Source organism: Myotis nattereri (assembly GCF_964212035.1).
Source record: "Myotis nattereri genome assembly, chromosome: 2".
Classification (NCBI taxonomy): domain Eukaryota; kingdom Metazoa; phylum Chordata; class Mammalia; order Chiroptera; family Vespertilionidae; genus Myotis; species Myotis nattereri.
In genome coordinates this window covers 164,148,711-164,166,966 of record NC_138076.1, presented here as the reverse complement: position 1 = coordinate 164,166,966, position 18,256 = coordinate 164,148,711, and the positions used below count along the sequence as shown (strand labels likewise).

Below are 18,256 nucleotides of genomic sequence, written 5' to 3'. Positions count from 1 at the left end.
ATTGAAGTATGACCTGAAGTAGGAGGAGCAATGGTGGCAGCAATACAATCAGTTGTGATCATAGTGACAGTAGTAACAACAAAAGTCAACGTTTATTGTTCACTTTGCACGTGCCAGACGTTGTGCCAAGCACTACAAGGGTTTCTAATTTAACTCTCATTTTACTAACTCTCATTTTACTAACTCCACTTTACAGTTGAAGAAAGTGAGGCTTAGAGATGTTCAGGAACTTGCCCAAAGTCACTCAGCTAGTAAACCAGAGCTGGGGATGGAATTCAAGAGTATCTGGTTTCACAGTCCCTGCTCTTAACCACCATCATCACATAATGTCATAGAGATTAGTCAGAGATGCAAAGACTTTCTGATATGGACTTCTGAGTTCCTTGGGCCGTGTTTCTCTGGTTCAGAGAGAGAGTCAGCCAAAATAGGGATGGGCAGGGGAAGGAAAAGAGCCACTTTTCAGCAGGGCTATTTTATTATAGACCCTCCTCCAGTCGCCATCCCTGAGGGGCTCCCTATGGGAAATACACATGGTTCTGGTGGGCTGAGTCTCCTGGGCCAAGTCTGTGCCTCCACTGTGGGGCTGAGCGTGAGCTCTGTCTGCTAGGGGAGCTGGACCTCTTACCAAAGACCTTCTCAGAAGAACATTTACAAGTAGGAAAAGTTCAAAGCTAGATCTTCAAGGCTAGAGAAGATGTAGGGTGATTAAAAAATAGAGTTTCGGGTGCCTGAGAAAATGCTGGAGAATGAACTAAGCCCATCCATGTTCCAAGGTGATGGGCTGGGGAGAGCCAGGACTAGGGCTGGGGTCCCGGCACCTTTCACAGTGCATTCCACACACACTGCCTCTCTATGCCAGGTCCTGTACTAGGGGCTGGCAAGTAAGGGCTCAGTGATAGTGGTGGTGGTGGTGATGACAGTGGTGATGGTAGTTGTGACACAGAAGAAAGAAGAGGAGGCAGAGGAGGGTTTTCAGACAACAGTGTTGTGACTGTGGCCACACACAGGTGGCCCCCCTCCCAGCTGGTTCCTAGGGAATGAAATTGCAGGTGATTTTCTTTAGCCTGCACAGTCAGATCTCGGACAGCCCCAATTTTCACCTTGCTGGCTACCCTTTAATTAGTCATCACACTCCACACCCTAGTCTTTGAGTTCACTGGACTAATGAATGTCCCAAAGCCTGAAGAGATTGGCTTATTCAATGAATGTAAAATTGAGTGCCTACTGTGTGGACTACTCAATGCTGGACACTGAGGGAAGGAGACTTCTAAGACTTTCTCCTTCCCCCCTAAAAAAATGGAAATTGAACTGGAGGAGAAAAAATATAAACCGACGAGAGTTGTTTTGCTCTTGTTTTGCTGTAGTTTAATTCTACATGTGCTTAACTGAATGGCTTAGATAAGCTGTTATTAAAATCCTGATTTTTAAAAAAATCAAAATGAAATACATTGGGCTCAAAATACATTGAGACCTGGAAGGTGATCCTGACTGGACACGTGCACTGCATCTGAGAGGCCATGAGCAGCCCAGGTGGACTGAAGGGGAAGGTTTGACTTGGGGAGGGGAGGTCAATGGGAGAAAGATGGTGGCTAAGACAGTTCCTGCAGACTGTGTGGAATTGTAAGAGGGTCATGAGGGGAAGAAACATCACTGAGCCAGGGCTTTAGGTTAAAGAACAGATTCCATGTTACACAAGGAGAACTGTGAGAGAGACAGGACCCTAGAGAACCCTAAAGGAGCCAAGTCCGTTTGCTCCACGGTGTCCTGCCACGAGTTAAGGGAATTCCTGGAGGGTAGAAGTCCCTCTCAGCCGAGCACACTACCCTGGAGGTACATAGAAAGCAGTGCCACGAATAATCCCAAATGGACACATCCAAAGTCATGTCTGCTTGGCTGGAGAATGGACCCTGAAGGTCATTTTTCCACCCATTGTTTTTTTGACTACTCTTGGGCATAGTCTAGGGAACCAGCATTCTGTAGATCAAGGTCATTAATGGAAAGAGGAAGAAGCTTGAAAAGTTTTGAGGCTAACTTTGGGGTGACAAGATTTGGGGATAAACCACAGCACGTTGGAATCAGAAAGGACTTGAAACTGAGTTATCTGATCATTTGAAAATGAGCTCAGTGCAAAAACCTAAAGCTCTCTGCCTGTCTGAACCAGTTTGAAAGGTGCCCGTTTTTATCCTCGTCCAAAGTTAGCTTAAACAGTAGATTCATCAGCTTTTCTTTCATTCTTTACCTCCCCTCCCAACACTCTACACCTTCCTGGCATGAAATTCTCCGAGTCCTGGCCTATCGAGTCCCACAGCAAATGGGATATGCACCAAGCAGTAGGGCAGAGCTATCGCTGCAGTCCAGGGCTCTAGACTGACCACCTGGCCCAACTCCCCAGGATTGACAACTTATCCAGTGCTACGACCTGCGTGGCCAATCACCCTATCACCCCTTATATTGCAGAGTGCAGAGTCCCAGATTCCCCAGTAGTTTGTAGGGGTCATTGAAGTTACATCTCTCTTCATCCATCTAGTCCCTCTTCCCCATGCCCATTCTTACACACACAGGTTAACGTGAATCCTCCAGATTATTAAGAAAACAGGTAGCTGGATCTCATCTATTTAAATTCAGTTTCACTCTCACTTATCAAATGCAGGCACTGTGCTGAGTGAAATCCCAGAGGGAAGTCGGAGCTCTGAATCCCCACCGGTGCCACCTTAGTGTCAAGACATTGTGCAGTGAGCCTCTGCTTGATTAGACTTATCAGAGGATGCTTAGTGATCTGACACCTAGTGGTGGTTCCCTCAGCACAGCTGGTCGTAGAACTTTCTAGCAGCACTCCTTGGCATCTCTCCACAAACACCTCTTTCTGAGTCTAGGGCCTTCCTGTCAACTCCTCAGTATTAGCACCCCGGATCTTGCTTCTGCCAGCTGCAGCCTAGCTCAGGAGGGGCTTGTCCTGGCCTTCCTGCCACAAGAGAGTTTAACCAAGAGAGGGTAACTGTCACAGCGGTTTAACCAAGTGGCTGCAGGGTCTCGGCCACCTTTGTGCCGGTTAGAAAGATGCAGCCCTTAGCCTGAGTGCACAGCTGAATTTCAGGCCCCACTCGCCCCTCATGTGCACAGCCCCCAGGGCCCTGGGGCAGCCTGGTTGGCTTGCCTGAATCTCAAGCATAGGCTCAAGACATACAGGTGAGCTGGAGCCTGTGGCCAGAATTCTGTGCTCTCAAGGGGAAGGCCATCAGAGTCTCCCGGCTCCCCCCACGCCCCAGTTGTCCCCTACTCCTCCAGGGCTGGCTGAGTGCTGTCTTCCAGTCCCCTGGGTCTTTTCCTTCTCTGAGCCCTGGGGAAGTGGTGGCCCCCCTGTTCCCCCCTGTGTCCACTCTGGGCTCTGTCCACTGTTAACTGCCCTACTCTGCTTCCCTCTGGCTCAGGGACCTGCAGACTCTTTTTCATTTTTCCCAGCCTGAGTGTCCTTTTGCCCTGGCCCGTGTCTCATGAGCTCCTTTCTCCTTTCACTCCCTCCCCCACCCTGCCTTCTTAGGCTCTATGACTGCACAGACCCCTAGTCCTTTAGTGTCAATCAAGCAGTCTTTAGTTCCCTTTCTTTCCTCTTTTTTAAAAGACAAGCTCTCTGGGCTCTTTGCAATCCCCATGCCACCATCTGCCTCGTCATCACAGGGAGCTCTCCTCTCAGCTAGATGCACAGAGGTATGTCGGACAAGTGCGGTCTTGCTCTAGGAAGGACACGTTTTCTTCCATTTGCTTGTTTCAAAATACTGCCAGGCCCCCACTTCTGTATTATTTCATCCAACTCCTTACCTCAGTCCCTTCCACTACCAACCACTTCTGGAAGAAGTTTATAAGTTATTTTCTGGTTCCCCCCAACCCCCTTTATTGCATGACTCTTTTTTTTTTTTGAAAGAGAATAGAGCAGCTGGGGGAAATGCTTTAATCTTTTGATCGTGACTATGAAGTTTGAAGCTTTATCCGCCTCTTCCTTTACCCATTTCCAAAGCAAACATGCGGGCTGCGCACAGGTGGCAATTAAGCCAGTCATCACTAATGACATGCTCTCTATCTCCCATCAGAGCGCCATGCACAGCCCTATTCAAACAGGAGGGAGAAGGTCATCCCTGCCCCTCCCCCATCCCTTGGAGAAGCTGCTGGAGAGGTGGGCAGGGCCTGGGGTGGAGGAGCACCTGCCTCAGGTGTGGGGGAATGGTCATCACTCTCTCCCGGCCCACTTTATAACTGAGCCCTCTAGACCCTGGGGACAGGGTTAGGAGGGGGACTTAAACACCCAGGCAGGGCAGAAGCACTCGGGGCCTGGGTGGCCACAGCAAGGTAAAAAGTGGGAGGAAAATACGTGAAGTAGGATGTCAAGAAAGAAATATAAAAAATAACTGAATGTGTTAGGAAAAGGGAACTAGGAGAGACTGAGTGAGGAGGGATGAGTTTGTCCTGAGGGGAGGGGCTAAAGACACAGAGAGGGTAGAGGATGAGCCCAGAGGCTGGAGGCAGGGGCTGAACTGGCCCCAGCCCCACCCCAGCCTGCAAGGAAGGAATGAGATACCTACTGACTGCAAGGAACCACCTCGCCTCACTGCTGTGCCAGGGGGCCCTAAGCACCCCCTCCAGGATGCAGCCTGCCTTCGATGAAGCCACTCAAGCCGGTGGGGCTTAGGTGATGCTCAATGCTGGCACCTGAGGCTGGGTCAGAGTGTGAGCTTCTCCATCTGGAGCTGAGACCACAGCCCAGCCCCTTTGAAAAGTTCTGTCCACCTTCCCTGTAGAGAAGGAGGCCCACAGAGCAAGTCCCCATCTCCACAGTGTCAGGGGCCCCCGCTGAGGCAGGTGGGACTTTGTGGCCTGGCTACAAAGTGTGACATGCAGCTATCAGTTCAGGAGACTGGTTGTGACATGAACCTGCAGATCAGAGAGTGACGCCCACCAGGATGCAGGCGGTCTGTGGGTGTGAGCCGGTGGACACGGGGCACACTGGTGAACATGGGGAAGAAGAGGAACAATGCGGCAGCCTGGAGCACGGACAGGCACTCCGTATCACAACAGAGGGCCAAAGGAAAGGGCTAAGAGGAACCAGTGGACATGGAGGGGAACCTTCTGAAAATGAATGTGGCCGCAAGGGCCAAGGAGCACGAGATGGGGGAAGAGCTGCTGGCCTGGGATTGGAATCAAGCAGGAAGCTAGCAGGGCAGGGGAGCCTCAAGTGTAGAATTGGAGTGAACACTTTTTGACAGCTTGCTTGGTACATTTTAACTTGTTTCATCCTCACACCAATCCAGTGAGGAAAGTACTCTTATTTTTCCCACTTTACAAATGAGAAAACACAGGAGCAAGGAGACTGAGTTGCCCAAGTCATGGTTATAAGTGGCAAAAGAAACAAACCAACAATGAGATTCAGACTCTTGACTAGCCCAGCGCAAAGCATGTTCTCTTACACAGTGTGATTTTGTGTCCCTCTCACCTCCTCCAGGAAGCCTTCCCAGATTGTCAGTGTTCAACTCTGATCCCTTCCTTCCTCTGTAACCCCTTGGCTAAACCTTGCCAGTGTCTCCATGTCTGGATTATCTGCTGAGAAAGAGAGAAAGGGAGAGAGAGAGTGTTTGTGTGTGTGTGTGTGAGAGAGAGAGAGAGAGAGAGAGAGAGAGAGAGAGAGAGAGAGAGTTCAGAGCCCTCCCACCCCAATACAACCAGGGCAGGGTTTGCACTCAGAGAGGCGGGGGGAGGGTAGAGGGAGGTGGCGGAACATTATGAGGTAAGGGAAGGGGGTCCTCATTCCCAGGACCTCTGGATCAGCACCAAGATCAACATTCTCAGGCGCCCATTGAGGAAGAGCTGTCTGAAGGTACCGAGTTCTCTGACTAGAGGTGAGGAGGTTCAGATGACAGCAGCACCAGCCACCCCCCGCCCCCCCCCCGCCACCTCCTGGTAGAGGAGGGGTCACAAAGGAGAGGAAGGGGGGCCAGGAGCCAGGGCCTGGGCAGTATGGAGGCTGGGACTAGCCTGGGCAGGCTAGGGAGCGAAACAGCTTCTCTTCCTGCTGACAGCTCATCCAACACCTTCTCTACTGTGGGGAAGTCTCCCCTGGGCCACAGACAGAAGGTGCAGTACTTGAATCTGATGGCAGAGGGCAGTATATGCACAAAATACAGACACTAAGGAGTTACAGGGTGTCCCCAAAAAAATGTATGCACGCTTTGAATAATTATTAATTCCAATGGGTTAAATCTGTAAAGTAAGAAACATCAGTTGAGCTTTCAGCTGTTAAAGTGTGTATATATTTTGGGGACACCCTGTATTTTACCTGCTTGGAAATAAGCAGTTGGTGACTGAATGGGGATGTGTGTCAATGAACAGACCCAGCGCCCTCTGCCCTGCACTTAGCTCATCTCAGCCAGGGCTCTGGGCACAGTCCTGCTGTGGATCGACTGGTCGTGAACCAGTGCCTGGCCGGCAAACACAGAGGGCTTCACAAACACGCTTCAGTGGCAAGTATTATGATAACAACTAACATGTATTGGCTGCAAACTGAGTTCCAGGCACTGTATTTTTCCCATTATCCCTTCTCACATTTTCAGCTCTCCTCTAAGATGAGAACTGTGATAGGTGATGAGGTGTCGTGGCTGGAAGTGTGGACTATGGGATTGGACTGGGGTTCAAGTCCCAACTCTGCTGTTTACTAACCATGTAACACTGGGTGGGTTCGGTAAGCTCTCTGAGCCTCGGTATCCTCGGTAGTGAGATGGAATTACTACAATAGCAATACTGCCTATCAGATTACTGGAAGAGTTAGTAAAGTTTCCAGACACAGCGTGCTTAGGAGAATTGGTACTGAGACAGTATCTGGCAATAAGAACCAGCTTGCATCAATCCTCTCTCACAAGAACAGAATCCTGCACTAGGCCACAGGCAGCCACTGGAAGAACCAGGATCTGAAGCCAGGTACACGACCCCTCAGCCAGTGGTAGGCCCAGGGGGCCACCTGCCTGAGATGGTACTGGCTTATACCTGTTGTCTGAGGATCCAGGCCAGCATGTGTCCAGAACAAAAGTTTGGCTGACAAATTACATAAACTGTACACATGTGTATGCATAGGAAACACAATTTTTTTAACCCAAATCTGTTTTATCATTTGCATGCCAAATCATCAGGACGTGCGTGTACCTTGAACTCTCTCCCCAGTGAAGGTATATTGAGTGCTGACTGTGCACCAGACTTGAGGACCCTGGAACAAGGGGCTGAGAGGAGTGTGGAGAGGAGACAGACATGAGTGTAGCTAACATGACACTAGGAAAATAAACACCAACTTAACACAGTTGAGGACGGTGCTGTGGGCTTGCAGGGCTGTGAACCTGGGGAAAGCACTCAGCCATCAGGCCTGTTTGCCTCCCATAAAATGAAGGGACAGGGGGAGCTGTTGAGCCAGCAGCTCTACTGTTCCCTTGCATTTAAGCTTCATAACTTAATAGAACCCACCTGGAGGGACCAGAAAATGCAGGAACATGGGAGGTGGCATTTCAGCTGGGCCACAGAGGATGAGCAGGTTTTCAATAAATGGGGCGTGATTTCTGCGATTGAAAAATCATATTTGCAAAGGTCCATGGGCATGGAAAGTCCTAGCCTGCTTGGAGAAAGACTGGAGTAAAAGGACAGGAATGATGTGGGAGAAGAAGGGGTCATGGGCACCTTGAATGCCACTCTCATCCTTGGAAGGTGGTCTCACCCTTAAGGATTCTGCTCCTTAGCACCTTGCTCAGGTCACCTGTGCTGATTCTGAGAAAACAAACACTGTTGCAGAAACATACACACATACCTAAAAGAGCACCCTCCTTACCCCATTAGTTTTCCTTCATAGTAGTTATCACTATTGACACATATTATTTATTCCCGTGTTAGTGGCTTATTTTTACTCTGCATGCCAGACTGTGAGCTCTCTGAGGACAGGGTCTGCGCCCGTGTGTTCACTGTAGTATTCCCAGTGCCTGAGCAATGCCTGCCTCACTAAGGATTTGTGCAGTGAGCCACTACTATGTGTACATAATAGATACAGACGCATCCATACGATTATATATACATGCAGGCCTCAAACTGCAGGGTGGAAAGACTTGGCAGGAAGAAGGGCCATTGTGCGGGAGGTTGGCCAGAGAGCGAGGAGGTGAAGGAAAAGAAGGACTGACCACTCTAGCAACGGGAGGCAGTTGTGTGGAACACTGGGTGCTTTTGAGAACCCGATGGAGAAGCCAGGCTTCCGTGTCAGGGACTCAGGAAAGCAAGAGTTAGACCAAGAGAAGTTAGAAGGGGCCGTGCAGATGTTGGCATCCTGGGCAACAGATTGACACTGAGAATCAAACAGCATTGAGCGTTTATTGCAGGGGAGGCAGAGAACTGGACACGACTCCAACCGGAGGGCAAAGAGGCCCTGGGCAATGAAGGCTCAAGAAAAGCACATGGGGACAGAGGGGCTGGCAACTGGCCACAAGGAAGCGTGCTGAGTCTGCGTCTTGTCTCTGCATTTGGGGCAGCGACCCAGGGAGAGGTGGTCCAGGAGGAGGGTGCCGAGCGCACCCATGACTGGACTTTCCGCACAGGCGTGTCACCCAGCGCAGGACCACAGAGAGCGGGAGGGGACTGGGATTGTGGTTACAGGGGCAGCACTTCCTGACTTGGGAAGGGGCGGAGGGAGAAGAGATGGATGGGGTCCGCAGCTTTCTGCCCTTCATCTGGAGGCCTTCTTTTTGGTTGCACAGCTGCTGCCGGAAGTTTTGGTGAGGGGATCCTTGAACTCGCTGCCACAGCTGCCTTTGGTTTTGAGTTCGGCCCCAGGTTTGTAGCTGTAACTGCTGGAGGCGCCGAAGCCCATGCTGAAGCCAGCCCCTCCAGCTCCGGCTCCCGTGTTGCTGATGACAGCTGCAATGGGCGAGAGGAGAACCCAGCCCCGTCATCCGGGGCCCTCCCTTAGTTCTCTTCCCTATGGTGGCTTCACATTGAGACAGATTCTCTGTTGTACATTTTTAGTGAACTGGCAGATTTTCATCCGCACTGTCCTTTTTGATGCACTTGGCCTTTTCCTGGTAGGTGTGTCACTCAGTCACTATCCGACTTTAAGCTTCTGCAGGTTCTGCTAGTGAATTTGCCCACAGGAAGGGCCACAGGAAGAAAGGCCTTCCTGGAGGCCTGGGGCTGCCAGGGTGTTCCTGCCTGTCATAGACAGCATCTCCCCTGGCTTTCTCTAGTTTTTAAATCTGGAGGAGATTTTAGCTTTCTTTTTCATCATTTCCCTTTCAGGTTTCCCTCAATAACCTCTTGCTGTCATTCAGGGCTTTTATTTGGGTCCGGCATCAGTAGAAATATAATGTAGCCATTAAGCATTATTCTTACAACAGACTCTTGGATTATACACTGTTGAGTATTATTTGATTTTCTAAGGTTATACTTGTATTTCATGATATTATTCTTTTTCTCCATCCACTGCTTCTCGTTGGTGACTAAAGCCAGCTCCCTTTGTGTGCCCCTAAGTTGGCCCTGAACCCACTCCAGTATTCTGACTTCTCCTTGGTGTCATGGAATTAAAGGAACTCAGACTTGTGATAGGTGACCAAGGGCAGGACTGGGCCTGTAGGTACTTACAGATGCTCACAGAATTTGGATATTCACCAGACATCCTGAAGAGGAAGAAGAAAAAGAGATAAACCCTCAGTAAACCATCACCCGAAGGTTCCAGGGAGTCTCCTGTGAATGAGCTTCTCCTCTCAGAACATCCCACCTCTACCCCATTCCAGACTATTTTCTTCCCATATACCCCAGCTGGGCCTCTTCAGAAATGGAGAACCAAGATGAAAAATCTGCCACATGGAGTCAACACTCCATCAAAGTGGATTTGAGATTACCTGATGTGTAAGATAATTGTGCCTCCACTGCCTTCTAGTTATGCCCTTGGTCTTAGACAAATAAGAGGAATGAGCGCACATCCTCACTGGGCCCCAACTTTGCTAGAGTGACCTTGAAAGTGAATGACTCTTGGAGGTCATCCTGCACCACGAAGGGCCAAGTGATGCTCTGTTTCTCAAATGTTGCTGAATTAGTACTTCCTCTGCTCCCACTTCTTTGGGATATTTTATAACTCAGTTCTTCTTGCTATCTAACTTCTTGCTGTCTTTCCTATGCAGCATGTTAAAGCCCATTTTCTATAAGACTTTACCTCAGTAGGACCTGAACAAAACCAAACTGTTTGCTTTCAATCTTCCTACTAATGCAAAGCGATAACTGGTCCAGACAAAAGATATTTGGCCCTCACCGGCACTCCTCGCCCTCCAGCAGCTTGCGGTAGGTGGCGATCTCCACATCCAGGGCCAGCTTTGTGCTCATCAGCTCCTGGTACTCGCGCAGCATCCGGGCCAGCTCCTCCTTGGCCTGGTTCAGGGCAGCCTCCAGCTCGTCCAGCTTGGCCCGGGCGTCCTTCAGGGCACAGTCTCCCCGCTGCTCGGCATCAGCGATGGCCGTCTCCAGGTTGGAGCACTGAGGGGCAGATGAATTCATCTGAGATCCTGCTCAGACTACCTCCCTTCACTGGGTCCTGACTGACAGTAAACGCCTTGAGGTTGTCCTGGTTCCTCCACCTTCGGACATCACTAGAGGAGAATCTGTCCTTCCCCGACTTCAGGCACAGTGCACCCTAACTCATGCTGTGGCATGTGAAGGTGGAGCGTCTCTACCACAGGATGGAGGAGGGAAAGGGCACCGAGAAGGTGGGCACCTGGCAGGTGGCCCCTGCCCTCTCCCTCCTGGTCTGTAACATGGGCTATATGATTCTAATGCCAACCCAGAATAGTCTCTGGGTAGCTGACCTCAATGTTGCCTCACAGTGTAAAAGGTTGTCTTGGGAGATCCTGTAAATCATGAAAAAAAATTGAGGACTAATAGAGTTCCTATTAATAAAATGTCTGTCCAATAAACACTGAGAGTATGGCCTCCAAAATTTTGCAGGCAATCATGCTACATGGCAACGCCTTAAGCGATAACTGGCAGGTTTTACAAGCTGACAGACACCTGCGGTTGGGTGGAAATGTAACTTGAAGAAAGAAGCTGTAGGTGGGGCTCAGAAGCGTCCATGTGAAAGCTAGGGAGGTGGGGGTGGCACAGGATGGGGAGCTTCTGGAGCCTTTAGTCTTGAGTGCGTGTTCTGGTCGCTTGGCTAAGGTTTTGGTGGGATCTAAGTGTCTGGCCTCTCTTTCTGGTGTGTCCCTTTCTCTGGAGTCACATTTGTTTCACCCCAAGAACAGCAGCTGACCCTAAGGCCATGTGGAATTCTGGCCTGCTGTCCATCTGGTGTCATTCTCCTCTATCAGGTAGGCCCCCAGCCAGGCAAACACCCATTGCTTTTTGGGTGAGTGGCTAACAGCCGCAGCGGAGACACCTAGGACCCAGCTGCCCGACCTGAAAAAAACATGTCCCATCTCAGAAGTGGGGCAGGCAAACCCAGAACAGAGCCCTAAGCCAAGGCGAGGGTGGGAGGCTTTTAATCCCTACTCTTCTCTAACATCCACTGCCCGATTCTCCTTCCTCCAGCAGATTCATCACATGAAACCTCCCAATGCCTTCCTTCTACCTACTGCACTGGGTCTAAACCCCACTGTCCGGCTTTGAAGGCACCTCTTCCTCTCTCCTTTCTGCCTCCCATCCCAGTGTAATCCCACCCCCTCAGGCAGCTCCGGCCCCTGGGGACTTCTACAGGACTTAGTGGGTGTGCAGCACACTGGGTGGATGTTTCCTCCTTCCATATTGGCTCAGACTATTTTCTCCTGATGAATTACAAATGCCTGAAGGAAGGACCTTTTCCATATTTGATCCTATACAGATATTGATGCTCAGTTAACCCTGTAGCTGACTCATTGCATAGAACCCACCTGCTTCTTCACACTCCCTATCTCTGAGCGGATCCTCTGGATCAGGCGGTTGAGCTCTGAGATCTCAGCCTTGGTGAGGTTGAGGTCGTCCCCATGCTGACCCGCTGTGACCTGCAGCTCCTGGATCTGAAGTTGGGGGCAAGAGAAGAGGAACACAGGACAGTTGAGCATCCACCTTTCAAGGGTGTTCAGCATGGAGAGGGAAGGCCACATGCCATTCTCATTATCCAAGCATCATAGACACAATCGAATCGAAAGAGGGAGGAGGGGAGAGAGATGGCAGAAGGGAAGGAGAGGAGGGGGAGAAAGACAGCTCTTTCCTTCTGGATAGAAAGGTCCTGCCACATCAGCAGAATCCTTGGGCTCACAAATGTGAGAGCCTTGGTGGAGTTCAAATTTCCTGTCCTTATTTTGACAAAGTTAGGGACAGGAAGAAAAGCCAAGGCATCTGGATTATCCACAGAAATGGTATCAGAGTCATGTCAGAGCTGTGGCTGGTGTGGCCTCTGCTGTCAGTAAGAGTCATGGCAGGGGAAGGGCTAAGCTCCATATATGTCCCCAACTCATGCCAAGGCTGCAGTTGGGCTCTAGCCAGTTTGGCTCAGTGGATAGAGCATCTGCCTGCAGACTGAAGGATCCTGGGTTTGATTCTGGTCAAAGGCACATGCCTGGGTTGCAGGCTCAATCCCTAGTTCGGGGCATGCAGGAGGCAGCTGATCAATGATTCTCTCTCATCATTGATGTTTCTCTCTCTCCCTCTCTCTTCCTCTCTGGAATTAATAATTTTTTTAACTGCAATTGGCCTCCCTGATCCACAGGGAGGCATTTCCACAATCCCAACTGCAAGACGAAGGAGGTCTCCACCCAGCCTAAATACACATGCATGCACATACATGCACACACAATGAGAGGGCAGCACCTGTGGTCACTGGGCACACCTTGGTCTGGTACAGAGCCTCAGCCTCCGCCTTGCTCTTCAAGGCAATCTCTTCGTACTGGGCACGGACCTCGTCAATGATGCTGTCCAGGTTCAGGTCCCGGTTGTTGTCCATGGACAGGATGACAGATGTGTCACTGATGTGCGACTGGATCTGAGCAATCTCCTGGGAACAATTAGGGGAGTGGAGCCAGTTAAAAGCTCCCCCTGAGGGGAGCATGTCTCCTGATCCTCCCTGGTAAAACCATCGCTGTCCCTTTCTGCCCTTCCTTAGCAGAGCCCAGCAGTGCCAGTGTCTGCGGGGTGTAAGATGCACACATTGGGCTTTCAGCCTGTGTGGGACCATCCTCTCCACCATGGACTCAGGACTGCTCCCACTCCTATTTCACACTTTGCAGCAACATCCACCCTCCACCCATGCAATCAAGTCTAAACTCAGAGTGCTCTAGGGAGTTGCCAATGACCTTCTCTTTCTAGGCCCCTCATGCTTTAGCACAGGTCAGATCTCTGAGACTGTGAATTCCTGGAAGACAAGAATAATTTTTTCTCCATTATGGTTTCCGCAAAACCCATCTCATAGTTCAGCACATAGTAGGGCCTCAGCTGCACCGAGTTGAAAGGCTTCTCTGAAAGCCTTTGGTCCACACAACAATCTTGGCCAAGGGCCAGAAGCCACTTGTAAGAGGAGCAGACCACACAAAGGAGGTCAGTGAGGTCCTTACCCCTTCGTAGAGGCACTTGAAGAATTTTATCTCATCTGTCAAGGAGTCCACCTTGGCCTGAAGCTCAACCTTGTTCATGTAGGCAGCATCCACGTCCTAGGAAACACAGAGAGCGGCCACTGACCCACCTCCCTCTCATTTTCCCTCCCTTTCTTCCTCCCTTCCTGCCATAAGAAGCCTCAGGTTCCCTACTCTCTCCACTCCCCTACCCCATGGTTCTCAGGGAGGCCCCATCACTAAGAGCAAGCCAACTAATATGCAGTGCAATGGTGCACCAGAAGGGTAACAAATGCTGGGGTTTCAAACAGATGGATTCTGGGTGCAGCATATAAAAGACTTGGTGAAAACAGCAGGAAAATTAGAATCCCAGTCATCCCTGCCCAAGGGACTAAGGTTCCCTTTCCTCAGCCAAGTCCTCAGAGAGCCCTCTAGGCTTTCTCCATCCTTTCCTGCTCCCGTTACCTTCTTGAGCATCACAAACTCATTCTCAGCAGTTGTGCGTCTGTTAATCTCCACCTCGTACCTGCGTGGAGCAAGAGAAAGGAGAGAGCACAGCCACTGGATAATTCAGTTCTGCAAATGCTCACTAAGCAGTTAGTGATCATCTCTGTGCTGAGAGCTGCAGGGCAGTGGTCTTCAAACTGAGGTCATGTACCCCTGGGGTATGCATAGCCTTCCTCATGGGAATATGACAAGGACAGGTTAAGGGAATCAATTTCCAGCTCCTTAGTTCATATGCCATCTGCCCTAAGATAGATCTGCCGGGGAGATCTATGTGGGAGATGTCATGCAGGTCCCACTGTCCCACCTCCCTTTCACAGCTACCCCTCTCTGAGACAGCAGAAAGATGGACCCTCCTCCATCTGGCACCTTAGTAATGTGCACTAGCCCAGCGTGCAAAACCTCACAGACACCAAACAAAACCTTATCCCACCTGTTTCCTCTACATATCCTATTCCAGGTGCAGCAAGGTCTTGGAAACAGGTGTTTGTATGAGGTGAGATGTTCTTAATACAGATATATTGTGGATCGGGGAGATAAGAGTATTGATCATTCCACTTAAAGTTCTCACTATCTCATCCTTTACTATTGTCAAAGAATGTATGATAGGACAGTTGTGAGAGCAAACAACAGAGAACATTGGAAAAAATAATTAATACTAGAATATGGCTTTTTTCATACACTTTAACATGAGCACATCTTTTCAGCTTTTATTACTTGCTAAGGCAAATCACTGACTGCCAGGAAGAAAAGCCTTGTTGAATGGCTGAAGTAGTTCATGTTAGTGAATGGGAATGTGACATTTTCTAAAACTGCCAGATTTTTCTAATTACACTGGATAAAACACAGAAAACAAATTATATGATTTATCTCAGATTTCATGTGTGTTATTCAAAAGATAATTGAAAAGTTCTTTTTAACAACTTATGTTATGAAATAGTTGTCCTCCTGTCTTAATCTCTCTCCCTCCCTTACGGGAAAGAAAATTGCAATAGGATCAGCAAAAGATCCAAATCAAAACCCCATCTGTAATCAAGACCCTCCAGGGGCATAACCTCTGCCTTTCCACTCACCTGTTCTTGTAGTCCTCCACCAAATCCTGCATGTTCCTCAGCTCCGAGTCCAGCCTCACCCTGTCCCCCGACAGTGTCTCCAGCTGCTTCCGCAGGCTGCTGATGTAGCCCTCGTACACGGGCTCCAGGTTCTTCCTGCAGCTGTTCACATCCAGCTGTTGTAGCAGGCTCCACTTGGTCTCCAACACCTGGTTCTGCTGCTCCAGGAACCGCACCTGGAACCCAACAATGGTCATGACCCAGAATCTCCATGCTGTTGACTCTCAAAAGTGGGGAGAAGGCTCCAGAAATCAGATGCAGTCATTCTAGTATGGGGGTGGGGCAGGAAAGAGCAAGTCTCATTAGAGAGTAGATTCAGTCCAGGGGGGATCATGCCTATCTGGGTCTCTAGGACAAGAAATAAGATCCAGTCTAAGAGAAATCAGGAAGTGTTCTTAAGCAATGCTGTAACTGCCTCCATGGTTATCATGTGATTGAGGGAGCGTCTTCTGCTATTAATGCTGGTGTTTTCAGAGTGGAAGGAAATGGGAAGCAGGAGAAAAACAATGACGGGGGGATGGCATTGGAAAGTTACTCCCATGGTTAGTATGTTCTATCAATTGTACAGCCCAAATGGCTCTTGATTGGCTTGTTTCTTTGGTTTTTAGAGTGGGCTATGACATCTTTACAAACTTTTTTCCTACTCGACCAAAGGTTTCACATTTTGGGGGCTACATAAGCTCAGGCACTCCACTACTCACCAGCATTCCTCTTCTCACCTATCTCTTTAGCCTGGGGGAGAGAAGGAAATATGCTAGGGAAGAACACACTTGGAGGAAGAAAATGGGATGGTAGCTCTGTGTTTTCCACTCCTGTCTTCTCTCCTCTAATTACTTCTTTCCTCTTCCCGAGCATAGTGGTGAGGGACAGGCTCTACTGCTGCCTGTTCTAGCAACTGGGGCGCTTTCTTAGCCTTCCTCTGTCTGACTTTCCTCATCTGCGTGGCAGAAGGATAACAGAACCATGGGTTGCACGTTGATAAACAAGAACCACTTGGGACAGCACCGGGCACTGAGGCGTGTCAGCGATTGTTAGTATTATGTCCCCATCACTCATGCTCTAGACCTTCTGCTCCAGTTGGAGAGAAGAGAAGCCCATTCCCCATCTCCTCCCCATTCATTCGGGTCACTAGCTCAGAATCTCCAGAGATATCTTTCCTATCACCCGGATTTCTGAGTACCCTCCACACATACAGAACACACACATACAACTTGACATGCCCTCTTTCTAAATATTCTCCCTCAGGCTCACCCTTCAAATTTCTGGGCCTTTTCAAACGTCTCCTCTAAAAACCATCCTAGCTTACAACTGTATCCCACTTCTTACCTTCCAAGTCCTTCCCCATTCACCAAGCATCATGTCCTGTGACACCCACTGGCCTCTGTCCCACTAGTGACCCTGTCCTGAATGTGTGTCCCCACCCTCTTGTCTGACATTGAGAGCCCTCAGATGGCCATTCCACTCTCCTCCTGCCCCAGACACCAACCCCCTTCCCAGGGTCTTCTCCTGCACAGAAGGAATGAAGCTTTGGTTTATGGGGAGTGAATGCCTGCCACTGTTCAAAGGACAACCAATCATCCTCATCACAACCCTACTGGGTAAGAGCCACTCCTGTGCCCACTTCACAGATAAGGAAAGGGAGGCTCAGAGGACTAGCTAACTCGCCCAAGTTCCCACGCAGCTGTCAGTGGCAGAGGGAGCGTCCCTGTGTACAGCGGTTACCAACGCAGGAACATGGCCCAGGACCCACCTTGTCAATGAAAGAGGCGAACTTGTTGTTCAGCGCCTTGATCTGCTCCCGCTCCTGGACACGCACTTTCTGAATCTTGGGGTCCAGCTCCACGTTGAGGGGGGCCAGGAGGCTCTTGTTGACGGTGACCTGGGGGATGCCACCTGGCGGGCACACAGAGGGACACGCAGGGCCCAGCCCGGCGCTGCCAAAGACCGTGCCCACAAAGCCCCCCAGGCGGCCGCCAGTGCCCGCACAGTGGCCCAGCGCGAAGGCGCCGCTCCGCCCCGCGGAGGCGCTCAGAGCCAGGCGCCTGCCGCCCCCCAGGCTGAAGAGGCTCCTGCTGCCGAAGGCGGTGGTGCCCTTGACGCCAGCCCTGAAGGAGGCGGAGCTGCTGCTCACCCTGCCCGAGATGACTGCTGAGCAGCCACTGAAGCCCAGGCGCTCGCTGCCGGGGAAAGAGTGCAGCTGCCGGCTCATGGTTGCAGGATGTGCTGTGGGGCGCGGGGCGGGCAGGAGGCAGGAGAGGGAGCAGAGGGCACTGGACCTTCTACCTGGCCTACCCCTTAAATAGCGCGGGCCTGCTGGATGGAGTCAGCCTAATTTGTAGGTCTGAAACATCATTTAGGCCATTGGGGGCCTCTTGGGTTCTTCATTTAGGAAATTACCATCCCCTATCTGAGATTTTTGTCTCTTCCTCCCTGAACCTCCCATAAACCCCCCATAAAATGCCCCCAGAACCCTGCATTTGCTTTGCTCACCTCCTGCATTATAATAATTTAGCTGCCTTATCGCCACTTGCTGCCATCCAATTACTGGGGTTATCACAGCCAGCATCTCCTGTGGAAGCTTCCAGCGGGTCTGGCGGCTCTGGATGTGTGGGGGGAAGAGAGAGGATTAAGGAAGCAGACGTCCAGGCCGGTTCTGCTTCAGGACATGACCCGGGTCAAGAATATTCCAGAGAATCATCTTTAGCCTGTCCCCTGCTGCTTCCTTTGGGGTCTGGAGGAGGATGGCTCCACCCTGAGTATGGGGAGGAAGCCGGGAGAGTTGAGACTTCTGTCCCATCTGCAAGGAACTCTCAGTCTGCTTGGGGGGGGGGGGGGCAGACACAGTGAGAGACTTAGGTCACTGGCAGCCCTGGTCACAAGTGCTGGGGGTGCCTTGAGTCCAGAGCCAACATGTTTCTCCAGAAAAGCATTTCTGGAATAAGAGTGGGGAGATACTAGCTGGGGGGTGGGAAGAAGATGGCCTGGGAAAGCTTAGGAAGATGGTCTTTCCTGAGGTGGTTGGGTTTTTGGGGGGACGGGGGGAGGTACTTCTGAGTTCTTTAA

The 18,256-nt window shown here is 50.5% G+C and overlaps 1 protein-coding gene across 2 annotated transcripts; it reads right to left on the bottom strand.

Moving 5' to 3' along the window:
• Nucleotides 1-8,734: 8,734 nt before the first annotated feature.
• Nucleotides 8,735-17,402, bottom strand: LOC308512678 (keratin, type II cytoskeletal 72; the record flags this gene model as incomplete). Of its 2 annotated transcripts, XM_081082276.1 has the most annotated exons (9): nucleotides 8,735-8,925; nucleotides 9,646-9,680; nucleotides 10,313-10,533; nucleotides 11,922-12,047; nucleotides 12,860-13,024; nucleotides 13,581-13,676; nucleotides 14,043-14,103; nucleotides 15,155-15,369; nucleotides 16,944-17,402. In XM_081082276.1, 9 exons carry the CDS (start codon nucleotides 17,400-17,402, stop codon nucleotides 8,735-8,737), a joined length of 1,569 nt encoding a protein of 522 aa, XP_080938402.1. The 2 variants fall into 2 exon arrangements, with proteins under 2 accessions (XP_080938402.1, XP_080938403.1); XM_081082277.1 differs by lacking the exon at nucleotides 11,922-12,047.
• Between the last annotated feature and the right edge of the window lie 854 nt (nucleotides 17,403-18,256).